General features: G+C 45.3%; 1 protein-coding gene across 1 annotated transcript in view; it reads right to left on the bottom strand.

Annotated features, from left to right (window-relative positions):
- Positions 1 to 26,431, bottom strand: part of LOC311287692 (uncharacterized protein) — a 412,610-nt gene that overhangs the window by 256,321 nt on the left and 129,858 nt on the right. Inside the window, exons 3-4 of the mRNA XM_084404701.1 lie at positions 2,639 to 3,001; positions 2,246 to 2,332 (exon numbers count right to left, since the gene is read on the bottom strand). Coding sequence (XP_084260827.1) covers positions 2,246 to 2,332; positions 2,639 to 3,001 — 450 coding nt within the window. The remainder of the gene's footprint in view (positions 1 to 2,245; positions 2,333 to 2,638; positions 3,002 to 26,431) is intronic.

A 26,431-nucleotide genomic window follows, 5' to 3' on the forward strand; every position in this document is an offset into this window, starting at 1 on the left:
CTCGAACGTAACCTCCGTCCGAACAGCACAAATGTGTTCTAAACGTCTTCTTCTGACCCCAATATAGGATCGCAAAGCAAGGAGAAACATTTGCAGAAAGACGATGTATTCCGCCATTGTAATTGTTATGTTTGAATTTGGCGCAAGTGTTTCTAGGAAAGGTAAAGGGGGTCGCACACCGGACGCGCAGCTCAGCTCAGCGACGCGCCGCGTCTTTTAAATTCGAACGCATTATTCTCTAGAAGTGTACACACACCGGCGGTGCCTTTCGGCGTCTGTCCGCGGTGCCCAGCAACGGCTCAGGACCGTGTTCAAAATCCTGCCGCGCAACAGAGCGCCATTTAACCGACGTTACATAGTTTTATATTAAATTTGCATGTGTCTCATATCGTAGTTAATGTATACTGACTTCACCCTGTGCTGCAAGTTTTATATTCATTTACAGAAATCAGAAAATTGGTGATGTTATTGGATTTTCAGGTGGTGTACACCCCCTTAAAACGTAGCCTATGGCAACGTACACAGTGATGACGTCGTTCGCTGGGCTCCCTAGTCAGTGGAAAAACAAACAGGTTCTGAGAAGGTTCGCAAGTTGAACCAACTTTGAACCAGCACCAGTTCCGAACCAGTTCTTTTTTGGTGGAAAAGGGGTATATGTTACACGGTGTTCAGTCGCAACACCAGTTTCATCACTTGCCCACCACAGCAAAGCAAAAAAAAAAAAAAGTTTAAAGCTTTCAAAATATTTAACGCAATTGCACAGTATCCGTTTTTTTCTGTCACCCGTTGACTAGCGTTGTATGATCACGCTCAGCGCACTTATTAATGTGAATGCTTTTAAACCATTCAAGCGTGACAAGACTAAAGAGAGTGCGCTATAAGTCCTGCCCACACACACACGCACGTGCACGCCCCACAGAAAAGACACGCGTCAGTATCGAGTTCTCTTTCGAGTTTCAACAAACCATAACACACACAAATTATGCCAAAATGTCCGTTTTGTCGAGTGTCCTCATAAGAGCAGTCTTAAATGATTTATATAAAGTCTTAAATGAACGTAGAGATGTGAGGAAATGGGACGCGTGTCAGATCGCGTCTCTGTCAGCAGTTATTATACCGGTAGCCTAATAATCATGAATTCACTCCGCTATCTTTAACACATCCCCGGCGAACGGCTTCTTCACGCAAAAGAAAAACTCTTTATGAAGTGCAGTGAAGTTCAGCGACCTATGTGGTGTTTCCTGATGGATCGAGGTTGTTCGTTAACTTCATTTTATACGTGCAATTGACACGAGCTCTAAGCGCATGCAAATAGGGCGTTATTTGAGGAGACGACCATTTTTAGTGGTGTCCGAAACCATAGTGGACGTTATTGAGTGCACTTATTCAATCCCACATTGCGCTGCATTAATGAGTGTACAGCTTATGTACGCTCAACCGCTGTCCGAATTCGCTCACTCGTTTTCATTCACTCCTTCAAGTGAACAGTGTTAGTGGACTAATGTAGGGAATAGGCATAACTTAGTGAATGAGGGTTTAGGGGGAGATTTCGGATTCAACCCATGTTCTCAAGCAGTGAAAAATAGAGGACACTGACGACGCGCTGACAGACAGGACCGAGCAGGGACTATTTAATATGAAACAAAGTCTCAACTTTCAAATTTGGTCAGTCAAAGAAAATTAAACAATAAATAGACCTACCGTTTTGTGGCTCTGTAATGTGTCGTGACAGATTGCCTCAGTTAAAGACAAGTTCAGATCCACCGACGTTAATCTAAAACTCTCCTGACTGCTTTGTCGGACAAAAATGGTGGATTTTGATTGGTCAGACTCAGATCGCATGAAGGATGAATTGACGCTAATTTAAAAGTGAAAGTGAAGTGCCGCACCAGCTTTTTATAAGTGATGTAAAAAAAAATGTTACATGTACATTTATGGATGAGCTCAACATATCGTCTTCATGTGAAGCATGTAATTTCTGCTTTCTGCGAGAATCGAGTGAAAGAACCGGAGTGTTATATGAACACACTACTCTCACTGTTTATACTAAACATGTCCTAGAATATGCATAAGTATGCTAATTGGGACACACCATAAAAGTCCATGAAATGAAACTAAAACAACAACTCAATGTGACAATCATACTGTAGAATATGACAGTCATATTTTGATGAGTTAACACTGAAGATAACTCTAGCATTATGCTCTGAAAAGCACTGATGTGAGAAAGACAGTGATGATGTACCTTTAGAAACGTGTGTGTTTCTAGTTGAGGGATCCTGAGAGTGTGTGATGTGGACTGGATTCACTGCTGTCGTTGAATCAGCTTGAGCTGTGAAGATGAATGTTAGTTCAGATCATTAATACTGTACAATATGACATTCATATTTTAACTTTGATCATCACATTACATAAAAAGTTAATATTTTTGCTGTCAAGTTTCAATTCCTTTATTATTTCCAGCATCACGTTTTGGACTGTTACTTCACTGCAGTTCATTAGTTTGAAGCAATGCTTTGAGTTACTCTTCTGTGAGAGTCAAAGAAGCTTTTGTTCCCTCAGTTTGTTCTGGTTCAGTGATACTGATAGACCTTAGTGTTACTGACATTATGAGGCTCTTCTAACACTGTTTTCTCACCTGAATACTTGACAGTGTATCTGACTGAGGTCTTGACTTGATTTCTGTGAGTAAGCTGACATCTCCACTCTCTGTTGTTATCTTCATTCAGGAGTGTTGTAGTCAGAGTGATGTTACAGTGTCCTGGAGCTGATATCTGATATCTGGAGTCTGTCTTCAGATCAACACCAGTCTGATTCACCCACAACAGCTCAACTCCCTCAGAACGAACCCAATCATCACAGGAGAGTCCAGTATATGAATACAACTGACAGGAGAGAGTCACAGAGCGGCCTGGACTGATCTCAGTCTGTGAGGATGAAGATGATGATGATGATGATGATGATGATGATGATGATGATGATGATGATGGAGACACTGAAACTGAACACAAGACACAAATCACAGACTCTTCAATCATCATCAGTTTAAAGGGATAATTTTAAATTGACCAAATAATCATAAACTTACCATGTAGAACATTCAGATAAACACGTGCATCAGGTCCTTGTTTCTGTCCATTCACATATTGTCTGCAGGTGTAAGATCCATAATCTTCTTCTGTGACGTTCTTGATGTTCAGAGAGCAGTCAGACTCCAGACTCAGTCTCTCATGTCTCTCTGTGTCTTTATTGTTTATCCCTTTAGTAATCAGTTCAACTGCTGCTGAATCTCTGAATCTGTTAGAGTAGGTCCATGTAGTTTTAGATTTGCAGTCAGAAAGAGCATTATTACAGGGCAGACGAGCATTTTCACCAGAACTCATGAACACATGATCATCCACTCCACTGGTACCTGAAACACAGTATATCTCAGTGATCATTATGATATATATTAATAAATCAAAACATAAAACATACCAACATTAAAAGCAGAAGTTTTAAATCATAGTCTTTTTCCTCACTTAAAGCAAACACAAACACACTCTCCAGAATGAACTATTAGTCTTTATCAGAGAGCTGTTCAAATCACTGACACACTCTTAATATGAAGATAATTCTTCATCATCAGATGTTTGAGTGACACTATGTCCAGTATCAGGAATAATACAGTATGATCTGTGTGTATCAATACACAACTCTGAGATCACAACGTGAATGTGTGCAAGAATAAACTGAGCATGTTCAAATGAACTCTTTCCAGACTAATTCCACTAAATGTCTTTAGGGAAAATACAGATTTCTTTACCTGTGAGAAGTGAAGAGAGAATGATCAGTCCCAGCAGACACAGATCACACTTATCAGCCATTTTGTGTTTCTGTCAGTCTTTCTCTTCATTATATATAGTTACAGCTCTTCCTTTAAACATCATCAGCTCCTCCTCTGGTTGGTTACTTCCTCTGATCTGGTCAAATGAGTGTTTAAATCCTGCTATAGAGTTGCTATAGTGACACTAAAGTGTTGCTTTAAGTGTGTGAGAAGTGCATATACTGTGAACACACTGTCTCACACACACATCTGCTCTGAACAGTTTATCGGCAACTTTTGCACACGAGAGAATTACTGTTAGTCTCACTTATTTATTCTAGCAGTTTCCAGCATGTCGTTAAAATCTAAATAAAAAAATAATTGCATTATTAGTCATACAAATTAGTTTGCTACTGAAAATGTTTCCACTATCCATGACTAACTTGTAGAAAATGAATTCTAAAACAGTTTTTAAGGTATTTTGAAATGATTAACGTCAGCTCCAGTTTGGTGAAACAGAAAGTATTTGCACACACTTCATGAGCGTCTGTAAAGCAGAGATTAAATGTCTTCAGGAAGAGTTTCTACACATGGATTATAATGTTCTGCTTTACTTTGGCAACATTTTTGCAAGACGTGAAATACGTTGCGTTGTGTCAGTTCTGGTTCAGTCAGTGTCTGGTGTCGTCTTTAGTGGGTGTGTTGCATGTTACTCTGTTCCTGTTTGGATTACCTGTTGGATTTATTAAATCTTCATCTTCATCTTCATCTTCATCTTCGTGTGTGTTTCTACACCTGCGTGACAGTCTCTTTGTGTTGTGGCTTTGAGCTCTAGTGTTTTCAGAAGCATGTCATCGCTGGTGGTGAGAACTCAGTTAGTTTGACCGCACCGGTTTAACCCACACACACCTGTGATCATCTCTGAACCCAGTTTAGGTGGACTGGTGTGAATTCTCACACATTCAGAAAACAGTTCCTCTTCTTTCTTGAGAGTTGCTTGAGAGCAAGAAACCTCTATATGATATAGCTGACTACGCCACCCTGTTAAACAGGGAAATATGAATATTAATGAATTTAACCCCCTACAAAGGACTCACAGTAACGTGGTTATCGAAAGGAGAGCCTGAGACGTGGATACCAAAAGATACAAAAGTTTTATTTCAATCATCAAGCAGTAATCTTAAAACATTAAAAGACTGAAGGAGCAGGTTACACATACACACATTAAAGAAACCACACATGAAAAGGAGGCCGAGGCTTACCAATGGCAGGGAAACTAGTTTAATGAGCACAAGGTCTCACCACAACACATGCACACACACACACCAATAAGGTCAAGCATGAACACACAGCACTCCGTGACAGAATCCCACCACCGCACACGAGGGCCTATGAGCAGCCGGCCCTGAAGCCTCTGCTCCTATAACGAGAAACAAAATTAACAAAATGGTCTCCAAATACACAAAACAAATAACAACAACAACTGAAACTTAAATAAAAGTTACAGAAGAAAAACATTTAATTAGACGCACAGGCGGTGACCACACACACACAAACGGTGCATTCAAATCCCTTTTTATACGCTCCCTCAGTAGCGGAGTGGCAATCGGGAGAGTCGGGACTTTTCCCGGTGGGCCGGTAGTGTTTTGAGGCCGCGAGGGCCGGTCTGATAATAGTTATACATTGCGAGTTATATTAGCAAGTGCAACACCATCTTGGCGGCCTGATGAGCGGCCGCTTCCCGCTGGTCAAACTGTGCAGTCTCTCTGCTCAACAGAGTATATAAAAAGTGCTCTGTGTAAGTGAGTTAAATGATGTAAAGTAGGGCTGGGCGATATATCGCATGACATTGTTATGCGCATCTCGTCAGTAAAGCCGGTTCCTTGATTAGTAGTAAATCTCGTTCGATCAGCGATGCAGAACCTCAGCAACTGTTTGCTGAAATGTGATTCGAGGGCCACTGCTGGCACTTTGCAGGCTGAGCTGTTACGCCTGGCCAGACAGTGGGAAAGACTGAAGCTGTCCCCTCTGAAAGAATACCAGGTGAGGACACACACAGCGGATGGTGCATCTGAAGGCAGTGGTAATGAAGACACACATGATGTGGAAGGGCCAGAGCTGGTTAATAAGAATGTCTGTATGTGTAAAAACTGTGCCATTTGTGTGCATCTTGTCCTGGCACAATACAATCTGTTGACAGATGCATATCATGTCATTGGACTGGCCTACACATTTCTGTTGACGTTATCGACCACTCAAGTGTCCTGCGAGAGGAGCTTTTCCACCCTGAAGTTTGTTAAAAACAGACTTAGAAGCACTCTAACACAAGAGCACTTGAAGCCTTTATGCTTCAACTCATGTTTTGAGGGAGTCTCTGTGTGTGTGTGTGTGTGTGTGTGTGTGTGTGTGTGTGTGTGTGTGTGTGAGAGAGACAACAGCAAGTGGTGAGAGAGAGAGAGAGAGAGAGAGAGAGAGAGAGAGAGAGAGAGAGAGAGAGAGAGAGAGAGAGAGAGAGAGAGAGAGAGAGAGAGAGAGAGAGAGAGAGAGAGAGAGAGAGAGAGAGAGAGAGAGAGAGAACAGCAAGTGAAGAGAGAGAGACAACAGCAAGTGATGAGAGAGAGAGACAACGGCAAGTGATGAGAGAGAGAGAGAGAGACAACGGCAAGTGATGAGAGAGAGAGAGAGAGACAACGGCAAGTGATGAGAGAGAGAGAGACAACGGCAAGTGAGGAGAGAGAGACAACAGCAAGTGATGAGAGAGAGAGACAACAGCAAGTTGTCACGGAATGGGTAAAACAGGAAGCGAGGATTCATGTGCGTAAAAGGAATTTATTAAATAAACAAAACAAACTTACAAACAAAACAACCCCGTGGGGGGAAAAACAGGAGAGAACTCAGGCAGGTATCAAGAAGAACACGAGGGAACATAGATAACGAACCAGCACAGGACTGCAAACACAGGGGGACTAAATAGGGAACAAACAAGGAAGGTAACGGGACAGGCAGGTGAGGAACATTAAACAATAACGAGATAACAAGATGGGCGGGGTTTGACAATTGACAGGAGAGCACATGGCACAAGGAAATAACATGACAGCCATGTGCTCACAACAGACCAGACTCACACAAACACATGACAAACCGGGAGTGTCACAGCTCTGTCACTAAACCAAGAGAAAACCCAGACAAGGGTGACAGAACTGTGACACTACCCCCCCTCTAAGGAACGCCACCTGGCGTTCCCAAGGAGGGACACAAAAAAAACAAGACAAGAACATCAAACGTGCAAGACCAAAAAGCAGACAAGACAAGCAGATCAAAACACATACACCGAGAGGGAAAGGAGGGAGGTGGAACTGTGGGGGATTAGGGGGAGGGATGGAGGGCCAGGACCATGGGAGGGAATGAACACAGGGGATGACAGTTCACCAGGCGGCCTGGGCGGAGACGACCCTTCAGGTGGCCAGAGTGGAGCAGGTAGTCCATCGGGCGGCCACGGCGGAGACGACCCCTCGGGCGGCCATGGCACAGGAACAGACAACACTGGCTCAGGAACAGACAACACCGGCTCGGTGGCGGCCATCTTGTCCGAAGACACAGGCTCGGCGGCGGCCATCTTGTCCGAAGACACAGGCTCGGCAGGCGTGACGTGAACAGGCTCGGCGGCAACCATCTTGTCCGCAGACACTGGATCTGGTTCGGCGGCCATCTTGTCCAAAGACACAGGCTCGGCGGCGGCTATCCTGTCCGAAGACACAGGCTCGGCAGACGTGACGTGAACAGTCTCTGGATCGGCAGACGTGACGTGAACAGTCTCTGAATCGAAAGACGTGACGTGAACAGTCTCTGAATTGGCAGACGTGACCGGTCGCTGGGGCGGCACCGGCAGGGCGAGCCGCTTGGGCGGGGCGGGCAGAGCAGGATGCCTGGGCGGGGCGGGCAGAGCAGGACGCCTGGGCGGCGCGGACAGAGCAGGACGCCTGGGCGGCGCGGACAGAGCAGGACGCCTGGGCGGCGCGTCAGTGACGGCAGTCACCTCCGGGATGGTCTCCGTGTTAGGAGCCACCGGACAATCAACTGAAGAGGCCCCTTTCCTCCTCCTTCGTCTCCGGACCACCGGAGTCGAGACCAACGAACCCGGGACCACCGGAACTGGGACCACCGGACCCGGGTCCACCGGAACTGGGACCACCGGAACCGGGACCACCGGAACAATCGGAACCACCAGAACTGGGACCACCGGAATTGGGACCACCGGAACTGGGACCACCGGAACTGGGACCACTGGACTCGGGACCACCGGAACAGGGACCACCGGAACAGGGACCACCGGACTCGGGACCACCGGAGCTGAGGCCACCGGAACAGTCACGGAGGGAGTCTTCCTTCTCCTCCTCCGTTTCGGGACCACCGGAACTGGGGCCACCGGAACTGGGACCACTGGACTCGGGACCACCGGACTCGGGACCACCGGAACTGGGACCGCTGTAGTTTGCCTCACTGGAGGGTTCTCTCGTCGTTCCAGAAAGTCAACGAACCTCCAGAACGTCAATCGCTCCAGCCCTGTCATTGTCCAAACATCAACAGGCTCCTCAAGGGCGTAGTTAAATAGGTCCTTAAGGGCCATCTCACCCAGCCCCAGCCCCTCTGCAGCGGAGCTGAACTCCAGGGCAAAGTCTCTCACATTCGTCCCCTTCTGTCGAAGGGAACTCAAGGCGGTGAACTTAACAATGCGTTCATAACGCGGGCAGGAAATTGGAGAGGCTGGTGGCTGGCGTGAATCCTTCCGCTGAATCCTCATTAGGGCTGGTTCGTTCTGTCACGGAATGGGTAAAACAGGAAGCGAGGATTCATGTGCGTAAAAGGAATTTATTAAATAAACAAAACAAACTTACAAACAAAACAACCCCGTGGGGGGAAAAACAGGAGAGAACTCAGGCAGGTATCAAGAAGAACACGAGGGAACATAGACAACGAACCAGCACAGGACTGCAAACACAGGGGGACTAAATAGGGAACAAACAAGGAAGGTAACGGGACAGGCAGGTGAGGAACATTAAACAATAACGAGATAACAAGATGGGCGGGGTTTGACAATTGACAGGAGAGCACATGGCACAAGGAAATAACATGACAGCCATGTGCTCACAACAGACCAGACTCACACAAACACATGACAAACCGGGAGTGTCACAGCTCTGTCACTAAACCAAGAGAAAACCCAGACAGGGGTGACGGAACTGTGACACAAGTGATGTGAGAGAGAGAGACAACAGGAAGTGATGAGAGAGAGACAACAGCAAGTGCTGCGAGAGAGAGAGACAACAGCAAGTGATGAGAGAGAGAGACAACAGCAAGTGAAGAGAGAGAGAGACAACAGCAAGTGATGTGAGAGAGAGAGAGAGAGAGAGAGAGACTTTTAACCCCTTTTTATTTATAACAATTAAGGGTTTTAAAACACCTTACAAAAATACATTTCCAAAACAATTTAACAAAAACACCAACATTTTACCAATTAAAAACTAAACTTCTATTCTCACTCACTGTCACCAGTGCCTCTCTCACACTCCATCTCCATTCAAACAAAGCAACATTATCAGTGTATCTGTAATATGTATACTCAATGGTCACTCGAGATTCTATTAAAGACCTGAACATAGCAACCATATCAACCTCTGTTCCTGCATTTTTACACTGGTGGGATTTCAGAATGGCTAACTTAGCCTGGCCAATTAAAAAATTGGCAAGAACACATTGTTGTTGCCATGACCTTCTATATTTATATCCCAGTATAAACAAGGTATTGCTATATGAAAAACGTACTCGGTTACTAACGTAACCTCTGTTCTCTCTAGAGAGGGAACGAGTATTGCGTAAGCTAGCTTACGCTGCGGGAAAGTCTCCTTTCACGAGATACTGAAGCCAAAAATTATCCTAATTTTTTAAAACTTGTCAACGCAGTGCGGCAGCCTGCAGACCTAGGGCAAGCGAATCGCGTGCCCATTGGCTGCTCTGCGGCAACTGCAGCAGCCTATGGCTGAGCCTTGCGCGTGACGTCACGTCCAATGAGCGCGCTTGGCGCGCTTAGTGCGTCACAGCCCGTCATTAGGGGTGTGGCTTAGAGTATATAAGCAAGGAACAGAGGCTGCTTCGCTGGTTTCTGTCGCATGAAGCGAAAATGAGCTCGTGGCGAGAGCACGGCGGGTTACGCAATACTCGTTCCCTCTCTAGAGAGAACAGAGGTTACGTTAGTAACCGAGTACGTTCTCTTACGAGAGGTTCTCTCGTATTGCGTAAGCTAGCTTACGCTGCGGGAACACCTTTGTCAACGCCGTGCACGCGCCCAGCATCCTGAATGAATCCCGTGGGAAGCCCAGGGAACGCGAAGCGGAGCTGGGCGGCCAAGATACCACAGTACACAAGCACATAATATGGGGCAGGGAGCGGCACAGCCGGTCCAACTAACACTTCCATATAGTGTAGCTCAACCAGTAGAGCTAAATCAGCAGCGTAGCCCGCGCACAGACAGTGGGCTGGCTTACGCGAGACTTAGACTGATAGCACTTTGGCCTGCAAAGCGGGAACTTCCAGGTTGTAAAACCTAACAAATGTGGAGGGGGAGGCCCAGCCTGCCGCTGCACAAATGTCATGAATGGGAATCCCACTGGACCACGCCCACGATGAGGCCATGCCTCTGGTGGAGTGTGCCCGAATGCCCAAGGGGCACTGCAGGTTTTTAGATGCGTAAGCAGCTGCGATAGCATCGACTATCCATCTGGACAGAGTGTGTTTCGAGGCGGCGAGACCCTTGGTGCGCCCACCAAACGAAACAAAAAGCTGCTCTGAACGCCTGAAGGCGGCGGAGCGCGAAATATAGCTTCTCAGCGCCCTAACTGGGCAGAGGAGGTGACTATCTGCCTCGCAGCCAGTAATCGGCAGGGCTGAAAGGGAAATGACCTGCGCTCTGAAGGGAGTGCCCAAAATTTTTGGGACGTACCCATGCCTCGGTCTGAGAATAACTTTAGAGTCATTAGGTCCGAACTCGAGGCACGCAGCGTTAGTGGATAACGCGTGAAGGTCTCCCACACGTTTTACTGAAGACAGTGCTATCAGAAAAACGGTTTTGAGCGTGAGGTATTTCATATCCACAGTTTCTAACGGTTCAAAGGGATGTGCTTTCAGTGCGTCTAAGACCAGTGAAAGATCCCACATAGGAACCGAAGGGGGTCGCGGGGGGTTCATCCTCCTCGCTCCTCTAAGGAAGCGGATGACCAACTCGTTCCTTCCTAATGCGCGGCCCGGCTCTGAAACAGAGAGCGCTGAAATGGCCGCGACATAGACTTTGAGCGTGGAGGGGGACCTGCCCGCGTCCAGCAGCTCTTGAAGGAAACACAATACTTGCGAGACCCCACATGTCTGTGGATTGAGCCCTTTGGTAGTGCACCATTTGTTAAACACAGACCATTTAGACGTGTAGAGCCGCCTCGTGGAGGGGGCTCTAGATTGTATGATCGTGTTCATCACCCCTTCTGGTAGATCAGCATGTAGTTGTTGAGGCTCCACGCATGCAGAGACCAGTGCTCTGGGTGGGGATGCCAAATCGAGCCGCGGGCTTGAGAGAGAAGGTCTCTCCGCACCGGAATCGGCCAGGGGGCTGAGTCTGCCAATTGTATGAGTTCCGGGAACCAGGCTTGGTTCTCCCAGAACGGGGCTATGAGGAGCACTGTGTGGCGCGCTTTCCTGACTCTCTCGATGACCTGAGGCAGCAGAGAGACTGGCGGAAACGCATATAGCGGGCCGCTGGGCCAAGACTGGGCCAGCGCGTCCTCGCTCTTTGAAAAGAACGCTGGGCAGTGTGCGTTGTCTTTTGACGCAAAGAGGTCGACTTTCGCTCTGCCAAAGCGGCGCCACAGCGACTGGACTGTTTGGGGGTGTAGAGACCACTCCCCAGGGGGAACGTTGTCCCTGGACAGTCTGTCGGGGCCCTCGTTCAGATGGCCAGGCACATGCGATGCTCTCAGAGAGCGCAGAGAGTGCTGAGCCCATACGAGGAGGCGTTCCGTCAGGGCGCAGAGTTGCTTTGATCTGACACCGCCCTGGCGGTTCACATAGGCCACTACTGAAGTGTTGTCCGTGCGGACTAGAACATGGTGACCACGGAGGAAAGGGAGGAAGTGCATGAGCGCTTTCTCGACCGCGAGCATCTCTAGACAGTTTATGTGTAGGAGATTCTCCTGGTCTGACCAGTGGCCAAAGACCGGTCTGCCTTCGAAGAGCGCTCCCCAACCTAGGTTGGACGCGTCTGTAGAGACAACTTTCCGGTGTGAAACCACTCCCATATTCACTCCCGTGTGATACCATTCGGCTGCTAGCCAGGACTGCAGGGCTGAGACACAGACCTGAGTCACTCTGATTAGCGAGCCGCCGGTCGTCCAGGCTCGATGGGATACGCGCGTTCTCAGCCAGCGTTGAAGCGGGCGCATGCGCAGTAAACCCAACTGAAGCACTGCTGCAGCTGAGGCCATATGCCCCAGAATGCGCTGAAATGCCTTCAGGGGAACCCGGTTGCCTTCTTTGAAGGATGCAGCGAGGCGCTGGATGCGGCGCGCGCGCTGCTCCGTCAATCTGGCCGTCATCGCCACCGAGTCCAGTTCTATTCCGAGAAAGGAAATCGACTGCCGGGGCGAGAGCGAGCTCTTTGTCCAGTTGACCGCTAGACCCAAAACCTCCAGGTGGTCGAGTAGCGCTGTTCTGTGAGACACAAGTTCTGTCTCTGACTGCGCTAGAACGAGCCAATCGTCCAAGTAGTTCAGAATTCGCATTCCCTGACTCCTCAGGGGAGCGAGAGCCGTGTCCATGCATTTCGTAAATGTACGGGGTGCTAAAGACAGGCCGAACGGCAGGACTGTGTATTGATAAGCTCGACCGTCGAAGGCGAATCTCAAAAATGGCCTGTGACGGGGAGTTATCTGGATCTGGAAATAAGCGTCTTTCAGATCGAGAGAGATAAACCAGTCTCCTGGGCGAATTTGCGCGAGGATCTGTCTGGTTGTAATCATCCTGAACGGCCGTCTCATGAGGGCTTTGTTCAGATGTCTCAGATCTAAAATAGGTCTTAATGCTCCGTCCTTCTTGGGAACGAGGAAGTAACGGCTGTAAAAGCCTGACTCGCTCAGGGAAGGATGCACCTGTTCTATGGCCCCTTTTCGCAGCAGCTTTGTTATCTCTGCTTGAAGCAGATGTGCTGTTTCCAAACTCACTTTCGTTTCCGTCTGCGCTAGAAAGCGCGGAGGGTGACGAGCAAATTGGAGCGAATAACCGTGTCTTATGGTGTTGAGCACCCATTCTGACGCGCCCTGAATAGCCTCCCATGCTTTTGCATGCATAGCTAGGGGTCGAATGGTCTCTGGGTTCAGATCGCCGCGTTGCGCGGGATGGGGAACCTGTATCAGAGAAGACGGGGCGGCGCGCGCGCCGCCGATGCTCGGACACGAGGGCAGAAGAACAGGGCTGGCCGACTGTGCAGAATTTAGTAGCTCGATCTCGGACGATGGAGCGTGAACTGCTGTCAAACAACCCAGGCGCGAGGGCGGCGTGGGGATTATGGTGTCTGAAAGTGGGCGCGCGTGCTCGTGAGCTGGCGCGGGATATGCACTTATGACACGGCCAGTGTTTGGGGGCTTTATGAGGTTTGCAACCTGTCTGGCGGAGCGGGCAGTGGGCAGGTGTGAGCACAGGGCTGTGGGCACATTTCCTACACTTGATGCTCGAGCGGAAAGTTTCCGCTTTGAGAGATAGCGCTCTGGACGCGTTGCCATGGGAACCTGGTCTGTGTGAGGCAGTGAGCACACGGGAGTGGGCACTTTTTCTACACTTAATACCCCTGCGGCTTGAGCCGTAGCAATTTGAGGTAACTGAGTGACAAAGCGAGCAGCGAGTAGTTGTGAGCACGGAAGTGTGGGCACTTTTACTACATTTAGTACTCGAGCGGTGTGAGGCCGCTTTATGAGAGAGCGCTCTGGGCGCGTTACCATGGGGATTGTACTTGTGTGAAGCAGTGAGCACATGGGTGTGGGCACATTTTCTACACTTAAAGCACTTATACTCTTTTTGAGATTTATCTGGGTCGCCGTGAAAACGGCGTTTGTGTGCAGGCGAGCGAGTGTAAATACTGGCTCGTTGGCTGCGGTGTGTGCTGCTGCAGTAGCCTGAACATAGGGGACTGACAGAGCTGTGCGTTTTGATGGCGGTCCGGCCGTAGCGGGACTCAACCATCTTTTCCTCCTTGCGGATGTTAGGAGGACTTCGCGGGCTCGGGCTTCAACGCGATCTTGGACCGCGGGCCCCGTGGGGGCGGCGGTCTGTGACGGCTGGTCGAGCGCGACCTGGGGCGATTGCCCTGGCGTCGCTGCGAAGCGCTGGGGGGCCTGGAAGAGCGCTGGTTAGAGCTGCGCACAGGAGGCTGAGTTTGAGGGCGGCCTGTGGCTGAGCTCGAACGGCGGGGCAGGAAGAGGTCCATCGCCTGCGACGCCTTCTGTACCTCAGAGAACCGATCCACAATTCCGCTGACCGCAGGGCCAAAGAGGCCGGTGGGCGAGAGTGGTGCGTTCAGAAACACAGCGCGCTCTGACTCACTCATGTCCGCGAGCGTCAACCATAAATGTCTGTCGATGACGGTGAGCGCGGCCATGGATCTGCCGATGGCTTGAGCAGCGGTCTTGGTAGCGCGCAGCGCGAGATCCGTAGCGCTGCGGAGATCGGTTAAGGCAGACTGATCCGAGCCCTTCTCGTCCAGTTCACGGAGGAGGTCGGCTTGAAGGATCTGAAGAATAGCCATTGAGTGCAGGGCGGAAGCAGCCTGGCCGGAGGCGGCGAAAGCGCGGCCGGCGAGAGCTGAGGTGGTCCTGCAGGCTTTAGACGGCAGGGCAGACTTTGAGCGCCATCTAGCAGACGGCGGGCAAAGGTGCGTTGCCACAGCATCCTCAACGGCGGGGATGCCGTTATAGCCGTTCTCGGCGGCTCCGTCCACCTGGGAGAGAGCCGAGGAGACTGGCGAGCGGAGTCTGGTGGAGAACGGAGCGTTCCAGGACTTAGAGAGCTCGGCGTGGAGCTCAGGCAGGAAGGGTGCTGACCTAGAGGCAGGCGCAGGGCGGCGGCTAGGCAGAAAAAACCCGTCAAGGCGATTGGGCTCCGGCTCCTTAGGTGGAGACCAATCCAGTCCCATTCTCTCGACCGCTAAAGTGAGGAGGCGGAGAAGCTCTGCGTCAACACTAGCGCGGGTTCGAGAAGACTCCAGAGTAGAGGGGGCGGAGCGGTGAGAGCCCGACCACTCCTCGCTGTCAGACGCGAGCAGAGAGCAGCTGTCAGCGGCATCATCTGCATCATCCCCCAGGGCGACGGCAGTGCGGGCAGTGGCCGGCCGCTGCGCGTCGGAGAAGGGTGGGGGGGAAGGAGAGAGCGAGGCTCGCGGGAGAGGTTCCGGCGAGCGCTCAGCTGTAGCGTCCAGTTCCGGCGGCCTTTGAGAGCGACGTTTCTTCTTTCGTGGCCCGGAAGAAGCGGCCGGAGAAGATGGAGTTTCTTCGAATTTAGCGAGTCGAGCCCGTAGGGTCGACATCGGTAACTCCTCACACTGTTCGCAGCCGCTCTCGGAGAGAGCGCGAACAGCGTGGTCAAAACCCAGGCAGAGAGCGCACAGCACGTGGCGGTCTCCGTCGCTGAGCGAGGCTCTGCACGAGCCACAGGATGTGCGAGGCATTTGAAACAACGCCTCGCGCTCTTTTAGATGCAAGTGTGTCGCGGCGGACACACACACACACAACACAGAGCAGAAAAAAAGGATATATGTGCCGGATGGCGCAGCAGGCAGGGAAGGCTGAAGGCGGCGAGCGGCCGGCGTCCTCAGGCTGAGATCCTCGGCGTGCTGGTCGCTGGATTCAACGGCGGCTTCCTCGGAGATCAGCGATGCGAAGAGCTTCGCTGAAGAGACAGAAATCAGCGAAGCAGCCTCTGTTCCTTGCTTATATACTCTAAGCCACACCCCTAATGACGGGCTGTGACGCACTAAGCGCGCCAAGCGCGCTCATTGGACGTGACGTCACGCGCAAGGCTCAGCCATAGGCTGCTGCAGTTGCCGCAGAGCAGCCAATGGGCACGCGATTCGCTTGCCCTAGGTCTGCAGGCTGCCGCACTGCGTTGACAAGTTTTAAAAAATTAGGATAATTTTTGGCTTCAGTATCTCGTGAAAGGAGACTTTCCCGCAGCGTAAGCTAGCTTACGCAATACGAGAGAACCTCTCGTAAGAGAACCTAATTTTGTGATCAACTTTTCTAGTATTACAAATATCGGACCAAGTCTTGGACATTCAAAAAACATATGAAAAACAGTATCATGAGCATTACAGAAGGGACATAATAAAACAATCTTATTAAATTTTGAAACCAAGCTATTTGAGGCTATAGCACAATGAAGTACTCTCCATTGAAGATCTCCACATCGCTTCGAGATAGGAGGTTTATACAATACTCTCCATGATGGATGTACTTCCTCACAAATAGAGATCTTAGCCCTCCATTTAGTATCTGTTTTTCCTTGCAAATGCCCAACATGCACAGATTTGACACAAATATAATAGAGATTTTTCTTTGCCACATCATGAAAAAACAAATCCCCATATCCCTTCAACAATGTATTCTGGTTTATATTACCCCCAACTCTCCCATCTCTAGGGGTCACCTTCAGCTCAGAAAATGTCTGAGGTGTAAAACCATCTACCAGGGCTGAGTTTATAAAGGACATTAATACAGGGGGAAAAGCATCCCTAATACACTTGATTATCCTATCCATAGTTCTCAGAGATTTAATTCCAACCTGTGCAGCAAGTGATAACACAGTTCGCCACTGACATTGTGTCAAATCAATTAAATCCATAACTTTACTGACCCCAGCATTTAAAAACTGTGGAACAAAACAAGACAAATTAGATGGTAGTTTTATAAGGGGATTAAAAAACAAGGGTTCTGAAACCCCATAGTGCACATCTTCTGTTCTTGTAAAGTTTAAATATTTCCATGATTTAATTACTGACATGTAAAAGTTAGGAAAGAAACAACGTGCCTTTTCCTCAAAGGGCTTTTCCATTAAAAACAACTGTTTATCAAGGCCTATCCCACCTAAATCTGTTAATATAGACAACCCAAATGAAACCCATCGTAAAGTAGCAGAACAATACATAATCCTCTGTAATGTTTGTAATCTCATTCCTAATATTTTTGACTCTATATGTATTAGTCCTTGACCTCCCTCAGCCACAGGAAGGTAAAGTATACCAGGAATAAGCCAATGGTGACCGTTCCAAAAAAAATCCACAAAAGCTTTTTGGATGATAGTAAGCAATTCCTTAGGGGGATTTAAAACAGTTACTCTATGCCATAGCATTGAGGCAGCCAGATTATTGATAATCAAGCACCTCCCTCTAAAGGAGAGCTGTGGGAGAAGCCATCTCCATTTTTGTAATCTGCCGATCACCCGATTTGCTAATCCCTCCCAGTTCTTTTCAGTGTATTGAGCTGTCCCAAAAAACACACCAAGCACTTTAAATCCATCTTTAACCCATCTACACTGTTGTGGTAATCGCGGAGGTCCTATATCCAACCAGTCTCCCAACAACAAGGATGCACATTTATCCCAGTTAATACGAGCAGATGTAGCTTTCTGATACTTGTTCAAACAATAAATAAGTTTAGTGACATCATCAGTGCTCTTAATTATCACTGTGACATCATCTGCGTAAGCTGTTAATTTCACCGGGACTATTTCTGGAAAACCTGGGACACCAATACCACACAGCTGTTTCCTCAGCATAACTAACAGAGGTTCAATGGAAATAGAGTACAGAAGACCAGACAGAGGACATCCTTGTCTTATTCCCCTGGTCACAGAGAAAGGCCTAGTTAAAGACCCATTAATTCGAATCATACTGTAAATGTCACTGTACAGCAGCTTGACAAGAGAAATAAATTGTATACCAAAACCAAAAGCTTCAAGGGTCTTAAACAAATAATGATGGTCCACCCTGTCGAAAGCTTTTTCCTGATCCAAGGAGAGGAATCCAATGTCCAATTTGTGTCTTTGTGCAACTGTGATAATGTCTCTTACAAGAAACAAATTATCAAAAATTGTACGTTTAGGTACACAAAATGACTGATCTTCATGGATTACATTTGTCATATATTTTTTAAGTCTATTAGTCAATGTTTTAGATAAAATCTTAAAATCAACACAGATCAGTGATACAGGTCGCCAGTTTTTAAGGAACCCAAGATCCCCTTTTTTTGGAATCAACGTTATGATTGCCCTCCGACAACTCGTTGGAAGTTTCCCTCGGTTAAAACTTTCCAGAAAGACTGCATACAAGTCCTCTCCAATCACATTCCAGCAGGCACGATAAAATTCCGCTGAAAGACCGTCAAGACCAGGCGACTTCCCAGGGCTCAGCTCCTGGACGGCAAGAGAAAGTTCAGCAAAGGATATAGGGTTCTCAAGGATAAGTTGATCTTCCTCTGATAACTGTGGTAGATCACATAGAATTTGTTCTGCTGCTGATCGATCACATGGTTCAGCACAATAGAGGTCCTCATAAAAGGAAAGTGCATGAGTACGGATTTCCTGCTGGTCAGTTGTCACACCACCCTGTGGTAAATTCAGTTTATGGAAATACTTATGTTCTCTTGTTTTTTTTTCAAGACCAAAGAAGAATGCAGAAGGAGCGTCCATTTCATTTAATTGAGAATATCTAGTCCTTAAGAGGGCTGCTTTTCCTTGCTCCTCCAACAAAGTCTTTAGAAGGAATTTATTCCTCTCAATGGAATCAGCAGAGTCACCATGGTTACTTTGTCTCAGAATGTCTTCTTCAAGTGATCTCATTTTTTCTTTGAGAGTTCTGGTGTTATGGGCAGTATATTGTTGGCAAAACAACTTGATATGCACTTTGCCTATGTCCCACCACTGACTCAATAAAGGAAAACTACATCTCTCCTCTCTCCAAGATTGCCAAAAAAGGCCAAAAGAGTGAATAAAAGAGTGATCCTGCAATAATCTGTTGTTAAAGTGCCAGTGTGATTTTTGAGTTTTAGAAGACAGGACAGAAACAGCTACGGAGATATAATGGTGGTCAGATAAAAAAGATGGTGCTATTAGGCTATTGTAAAACCTACCACTATTACTCTTAGCAACATAAAATCGGTCAAGTCTCGCTCCAGACAAGGAATTTGAGTTAGCTTTTAACCAGGTATACTGTTTAACCCCAGGAAAACTATCTCTCCATAAATCAACAAAATCATGACATCCAATAACATTTTTTAAAACTTCTGCAGACCCTGAATGGGGTTCATCATGATTTCTATCTAAATCAGGATTTATTGTGCAGTTAAAGTCACCTCCTACTACCACAACATTATCCTGTGGGCACTGTGACAAAGCATCTGACAATTTTTTAAAAAATATCTTACGCTCTTGTCCAACATTAGGAGCATATATATTAAAAAAAGAAAAACTTACTTGTCCAACTATAATATCCGCTCTTAAAAGGCGACCAGGTATTATCTCAAACATAACTGGTTGATTACAGACACATGGAGAAAAGAGTATAGCAACACCAGCACTAAAATTAGTCCCGTGGCTCATTAACATATTTCCCTTCCAATCACAATTCCACTGTGTCTGATTCCTCAAATCAGAATGAGTCTCTTGGAGCATAATAATGTCTGCCTTTTTTAATTGTAAATAATTAAAAAGAGCAAATCTCTTTGTTATATCCCGACATCCATTGATGTTAAATGATCCAATATTTATGAATGCCATGGAAAAGATAATGCTAAGATATCCAAAAAAATAAAAAATAAATAAACTGACAATCATGACTCCATATATAATATTTATAACGAATTTTTAATCTTTTTTTTAACAGTGCTCAGGTATTTTTTGAGTCTGTAGCGTTTAGGCTGAGCAAGCTCCTCCATTGTTGCCTTTCTTAACGCCATTGTACATGAATCAACAAAGAGTTGTAAATCTGGGAAGTATTTTTCAATTTTTGGTCCTCGCTGGTTAAAGGTATAGTCTAAAAAATCATTAATTTGACGAACTGTATAATAGGGATGTTTTAATTTAAGATTCTGGCCATTCCCTTCAGAACTTCCCTGAGAATTTTCCATAGCAATATGTTCTGCTATATCAGAAGTGTCACTATCAGAATCCATTACCTGAACTTCACTTCCTTCCATCAACATTCCAGCATCGCCCTGAGACAGGCTAAATCCTGATGCCTGCGAATCGACCAACTCGCCGTCAGGCATCACGAGCTCAGCCCGCTCTACTGGTCGCTCCGGTTCACCGATCGCGCCGGCGAGATCTGCGTCAGCGCGCTCAAATTCGGCACTCACTGTGCTGTCATCTACACTTACAACGGTATTCAAAAGGTGTTCCACATCATCAACGTGCTCATTCATTATAGGCTCATTCGCACTTACTCCATCTTTAGATAAAGAAACCGCATCAATTACCTGATCAATTCTGTCACAGTCAGTTTTTCCACCTTCATCATTTACCGGAGCAGAAGGTAATTGTTCCACAGAAGAATTAAGCTCATTCACATTAATGTTATCCTCCTCATTCCTTGAACATACCAGTTTTGTATGACCGTACTTCCCACAAGTAAAACACCTCATTGATTCAGTACTGATGTAAATGGTATAATCTTTACCCAGCACAGTGGTTTTCGCTGACGTATTCAAAGATTGAAATTCGGCGTTAAGGATCATGAAAGTCTGACGTCTAAATGACATCACATGTTTGAGTTCTGGATTTTTTAATCCTAAAGGAATCATTTTTATTGGCCCAACTAGTTTACCATAGCGTCCTAACAAACGCTCGAGTGAATCTTTGGTAATGAACGGGGGCACATTCGAAAGGATAACCTTCTTTGAAGGATTCGACAAAGGCAAAACTGATAAAAAAGTATCTCTAACGGATAAACCAAACTCAACTAAATGCTGAACCAAAGAAACTTCTTTCAAAAAAACAACAAACGCCTTGTTCATCCTTGATGCAGACACAATATTACAAGCCCCAACTTCACTACCGATCGCAACTAGACAATCCTCAACTGTAATGGACTCATCAGGTAAACATTTGCACCCGTGTTGAGCGGTTAAAAGAGCACAACCATCTGAATTTGTCCCCATTTTCCACCCTTAGGTGAAAAAAAAACAGCGACAAATAATATATACTAAGCAAAACAAAAAAAGGAAAAAAGAAAAAGGAAAAAAAATACCAACTCACTCACACACGCTGCAACTCGCTCAGACGCTCACACACTCCTCAGACGCCCGCACATGCGCATACGCACACAGAGACAGGGAGAGGGAGAGAGAGAGAGAGAGAGAGAGAGAGACAACAGCAAGTGATGTGAGAGAGAGACAACAGCAAGTGATGAGAGAGAGAGAGAGACTTGACTTTTATGTCTTCTTTAATTATTCAATATAAACATATTTTTAAGGTAAAAAAAAACATTAAAACATTCATATATTTATATTTTCCACAAAACAATTAACATTAAAAAAAAGATCACTCCTGAACACTCATAAATTAAATACAAAATCTCCATGAACATCAGCTTCACATATAAAACCATCAACTCCCCACACATGAAAAAAATAATTAACATCATTAATAAGGCTGAAATATGCATATTCCATCATTAATCTCTTCTTTATAAAAACCTCTCATCATCAAAACAGTGTCCACGCTTTCCCTCCCTTCTACTTTATTTCTTCTTGTACACCAAATTGCCAACTTTGCTGCTCCAAACAAGAAGTTTAATAACACCACTTTGGATTTATATTTTGTTGAATAATTAGGACCAAAAATAAACAATTCTTGATTAAACCTGCCCATAAGCTGCATACTCCAGCTTTCCATTAAACTCAAAATTTGATCCAATCGTGGACACTCAATAAAAAGATGAAAAACAGTTTCAGATATCCCACAAAAAGGACAACCCTCATCATCTGAGTCATTAAGGAGTGCTTTGTGTCTGTTTGTAGCTAAAATCCCATGCACAATTCTCCACTGAAGATCCCCCACCCTCTTCTCTCAATGGGTCTTTTGTACAGGGACCGCCAGCTACCTTTCGGGGAAGAGCCTGATTCAAACACCATTGTCCATTTAGTGTCTCTCACATCCTTAAGATGTTGGAAGTTGATGGTTTTTACACAAGCTCTGTAAAGTGTTTGTCTGCTCAAAATACTAAAAATATTCAGTTCTGGTGTATCCATAGAAAGCAATTTTCTGTCATCTTCCTGCCAGTCTCCTTTATATATAGAAACATGCAGTTCAGGGAAATGGGCATTATCTGTAGCATCACACAAGATAAACTTTCATAAAATCCCTTATAGGAACAGGGAGGGCCTCCTCAAGATCATCCAGCATCCTCTTGATAAAATGTTCAAACCTGAAGCCCACCTTTTGTGTCAGTTCCTCTACCGATATCCAGCTCAGTCCCCTGCGTAGGTGGCATATTTTGGAGACTCCTGCTTTCAACATTGCCGACCTCACAGAGACAGATCTCAACACCTCAACAGAGAGAAGTGGATTAAAAAACAAAGGCTCTTCGTATACCCACTGATTAGATCCTTCCCATTCTCTTGAAAATTATAGAGTCTGCCAAGCTTGCAATACACTCTGGTAGAAGACAGTCAATCCTTCCAATGCTAGTCCATCAAAAGACATCTTCGCAACAACGCACATGCTACGTCCATCCACTGCTGATGCTGATGATATAAGAGACGCTGTGCCACTTGCAAACGGAAAACAGCAATCCTAGAACAAATGTCAATTAGTCCTTGTCCTCCCTCATGAATGGGAAGGTATAGGACAGCAGCTTTTAGCCAGTGTTGGCCTGACCAGAAGAATTTAACAAGAGTATTTTGAATGTCTTCTATTATATTTCTTGGAGGATCCAAAACCATCAACTTATGCCAAAGGGTGGAAGCTGTAAGATTGTTGGCTATCAGGACTCTTCCCCTGTAGGATAACTGGGGTAGCAGCCATTTCCATTTAGAAGCACTCCATCTACTAACCCCTCCCAATTCTTCCTCCTACATTCATCTTTACCAAGATATACTCCTAAAAATCTAAAACCGGACTTCCCCCACTTAACATTTTCTGGTAATTCTTCAGAACCACACCATAAGGCTTCTGTTTTTTTGCCAATTAACTTTGGCTGATGATGCCCCTTCATAAATCTTTCGAGCTTCCTTTATAGCTTGAACATCATGTGTATTCCTAACCATAACAGTTACATCATCTGCATAAGCAGAAAGTTTAATAGCTTCAGCTTCTGGCTTATTACTTACTAGAATACCTGTCAATTTATTTCTTAATAAACAAAGTAGAGGCTCTATTGCCAAGGTATATAACTGACCCGACATAGGGCACCCTTGCCTTATCCCTCTTTTCATTTGGATTGGTACACTTAAACCTCCTCCTATTTTAACCATGTTTACAGCATCAGTATATAATATTCTTATCCATGCTAAAAAATGTTCTCCAAACCCATAACACTTAAGAACCTTAAAAAGATAGTGATGATCTACACGATCAAAAGCTTTCTCCTGATCCAGAGAAAGTAGACCAAAATCAACATTATATATTCCAGCATAATCCATAATATCTCTCATTAAAAACAAATTATCATAAATAGACCTCTTTGGTATACAATATGTTTGGTCTTTCTGTACTAACACATCAAGAACACCTTTAAGTCTGTTTGCCAAACATTTAGATAAGATCTTATAATCGGAATATAAAACAGCTACTGGTCTCCAGTTCTTTAGCAGACAAAGATCTCCCTTCTTTGGGATCAAAGAGAGCACTGCTCGTTGACAGCTTTTTGGTAGAGCCTTCAGCTTTATAGCTTTCTTGTAAAACTTTAAAAAAGTCCGATTATTCCCAAAAAAGTTGTATAAAATTCTGCTGGTAATCCATCGATTCCTGGTGCACGACCAGATGAAAGTTGATTCACTGCTTTTGTAACTTCCTCAAATGTCAGATCAGTAAACGTCAGATTTCCAAAGGATCAGAAGTAACATTCCCATCAGGTGTGCGTAATGCATGCATATAATTAGTATGAAAACACTTCTTATTCAAATTAAAAAAGAATTTTGTGGGAGCATCCATATCATGCAATGAAACAAAATGTGATTTCACAAGAGCTCTTTTTACCTTTTCATTTCACATATTACTTAACTGTTGTCTCTTCTGACTAAGATCATCTTGTAAATTTACATCATTTTGATCAATAAACATATTTTGAATTTTTTAAATATCTCTCTAATTTTGCCATTTCATGTTTAATTTGACATGCAGTATGTGCCACAAATTGTTGACAGAAAAGCTTAATCTGCGTTTTACCTATTTCCCACCAATGAAGCAGATTTTCATAATCATTTTTTTCTGCAACCCAACAATTCCAAAACATTTTAAAATTCTCATAAAAATGAACATCTTGAATTAGTTTAATATCAAAAAGAATTGTGGTTTTGTTTCTGATAAAACAACATTCACTGTAATGAGCTGATGATCAGAGATAATACAAGGTGTGATATATGCACCTATCACCCTATAACTTTGAGTTTTATATAAATAAAATCGATCCAAACGAGCCGCACCAACTCTACCTACTGCCACTTTAATCCAGCTATATTGTCTCACTTTTTTATTTGTTTCCCTCCACACATCTACTAGCCCCAACTGAGTGATTATTGCTTTCAAAACTTTAGCAGGAGGAGGATGTGGTTCTTCTCCATTCCTATCAAGAACAAAATCAAGGGTGCAATTAAAATTTCCACCTATAATTAAAAATAAATCTTCTTGTGAAAGAGAAACAAGAGTATTTTTAAGCATCTCAAAAAGCTTAATTCTGTCCTTACCAATATTTGGCGCATAAATATTAACAAAGACAAAACACAAATCTTTTATTTTAGCTTTGATTAGAAGAAGTCGCCCATTTTCCAATTGATTAATAGATAGAATGTTTACATCTAACTCAGGAGAAAACAATAATGCCACCCCTGCACTTAAATTAGTGCCATGGCTAAGAAAACACCGACCATCAGACCACAAACCCCAATCTACTTCATTATTTAGGTCACTGTGTGTTTCTTGTAGAAACATCACATTCATTTCTTTTAGCTTTATGCTTTCTTTTAACAAAGACCATTTATTACTTGCCCTAATCCCATTTACATTTAAGGAACCCACTCTTAGGACATCCATAATAAAATAGGGTATGAAAACATAAAAAAAAAACAGCATTGTGAGAAGAAAAACAAGAAAAGGAAACGCGGCTCGTTTGGATCGATTTTATACCTATTGTGCACTTATTTTAGTTTACCTTTCACAGCCCGGCGTTTCGCCCTGCCTGATTTTACTCCTTGCCTAATTGATGTTATGTATTTTTTTAATCGAAACCTTTTCTGCTGGAATAACACTTCTAGGCTACATTCCTGTCTTACATTCATAACAGATAGCACAAATTTGTCTAAATCTGGAAAAACTTTTTTCCTTTGACTCATCCAAGAAAGCATTAATCTGCTGTATACAGTACAAATCACTTCCACAATTTGCCACATCAAAGTCCGCACATGAATCATCATCTCTACAACTCTCTAAAGTTGCTTCTGACACATCATCCATTTCTTCACTTTGCCCATCATACGTCTCATTATCCTGCACTAGGCCACCACAAACATCACTCTTACCAACATCACTAGGCCTACTACAACTTGGAACTTCAACATCAGTGATGATATTTTCAGAAACATTTGGCCTTACCTCGGTATTCGTATCTGCCTTTTCAGGTTGTTGCGGTGTACTTTCCTTCACAATCTGCGGCCTTTCAGATGTTTCAGTTGGGCCTTCCTCTTCAGTGTTACGCGCTTTATGCGGGCAGGTGAAACGTTTATGACCAATATCCCCGCATTCGAAGCAACGCAAAGTCTCCGTACTAGCGTACACCATATACGAACTCTCACCGTGAGATATCCGAAAAGATACATCAAGCGTTTTAGTGGGAGAGCTCAAAAACATGAACGTGTCTCCTGAAAGATAGCACGTGTGTCAGTGCGGCGTTTTTACAACCTAGCGGAATCTCTTTTATAGCGCCAGCAATTTTGCCAAATCTAGTCAGCTCTTTAATAATACTTTCATTACCGACGAATGGGGGCACTCCCACTCCCGTTTCATTGATCCATATTCCGCTTTCAATCAAGTTTTTTTACTTGACTTTCATTTTTCAAAAAGACGACGACTGCCTTATTCATTCTAGAGGCAGAACTAATATTTTCATTACCAACCTTAGCTCCTACAGCAAGGACAACATCCTCAATAGAGGTATTCGCCTCCGACGCACACCTGAAACCATTCCGGAGGGTCGGGCCGATCGGGGCGGGCCTTGGTGACGCTGTAGGCGGTGTGAGTACTATCAGCCCCCAAAGTTTCAAGTCTCTACGACTTACGGTTCGGTCTGCCCGATCAGTTTTACATGGAGAATGCTGCATCATGGGAAAATGA

This window comes from Rutilus rutilus (genome assembly GCF_951802725.1).
Source record: "Rutilus rutilus genome assembly, chromosome: 1".
Taxonomy (NCBI): Eukaryota; Metazoa; Chordata; class Actinopteri; order Cypriniformes; family Leuciscidae; genus Rutilus; species Rutilus rutilus.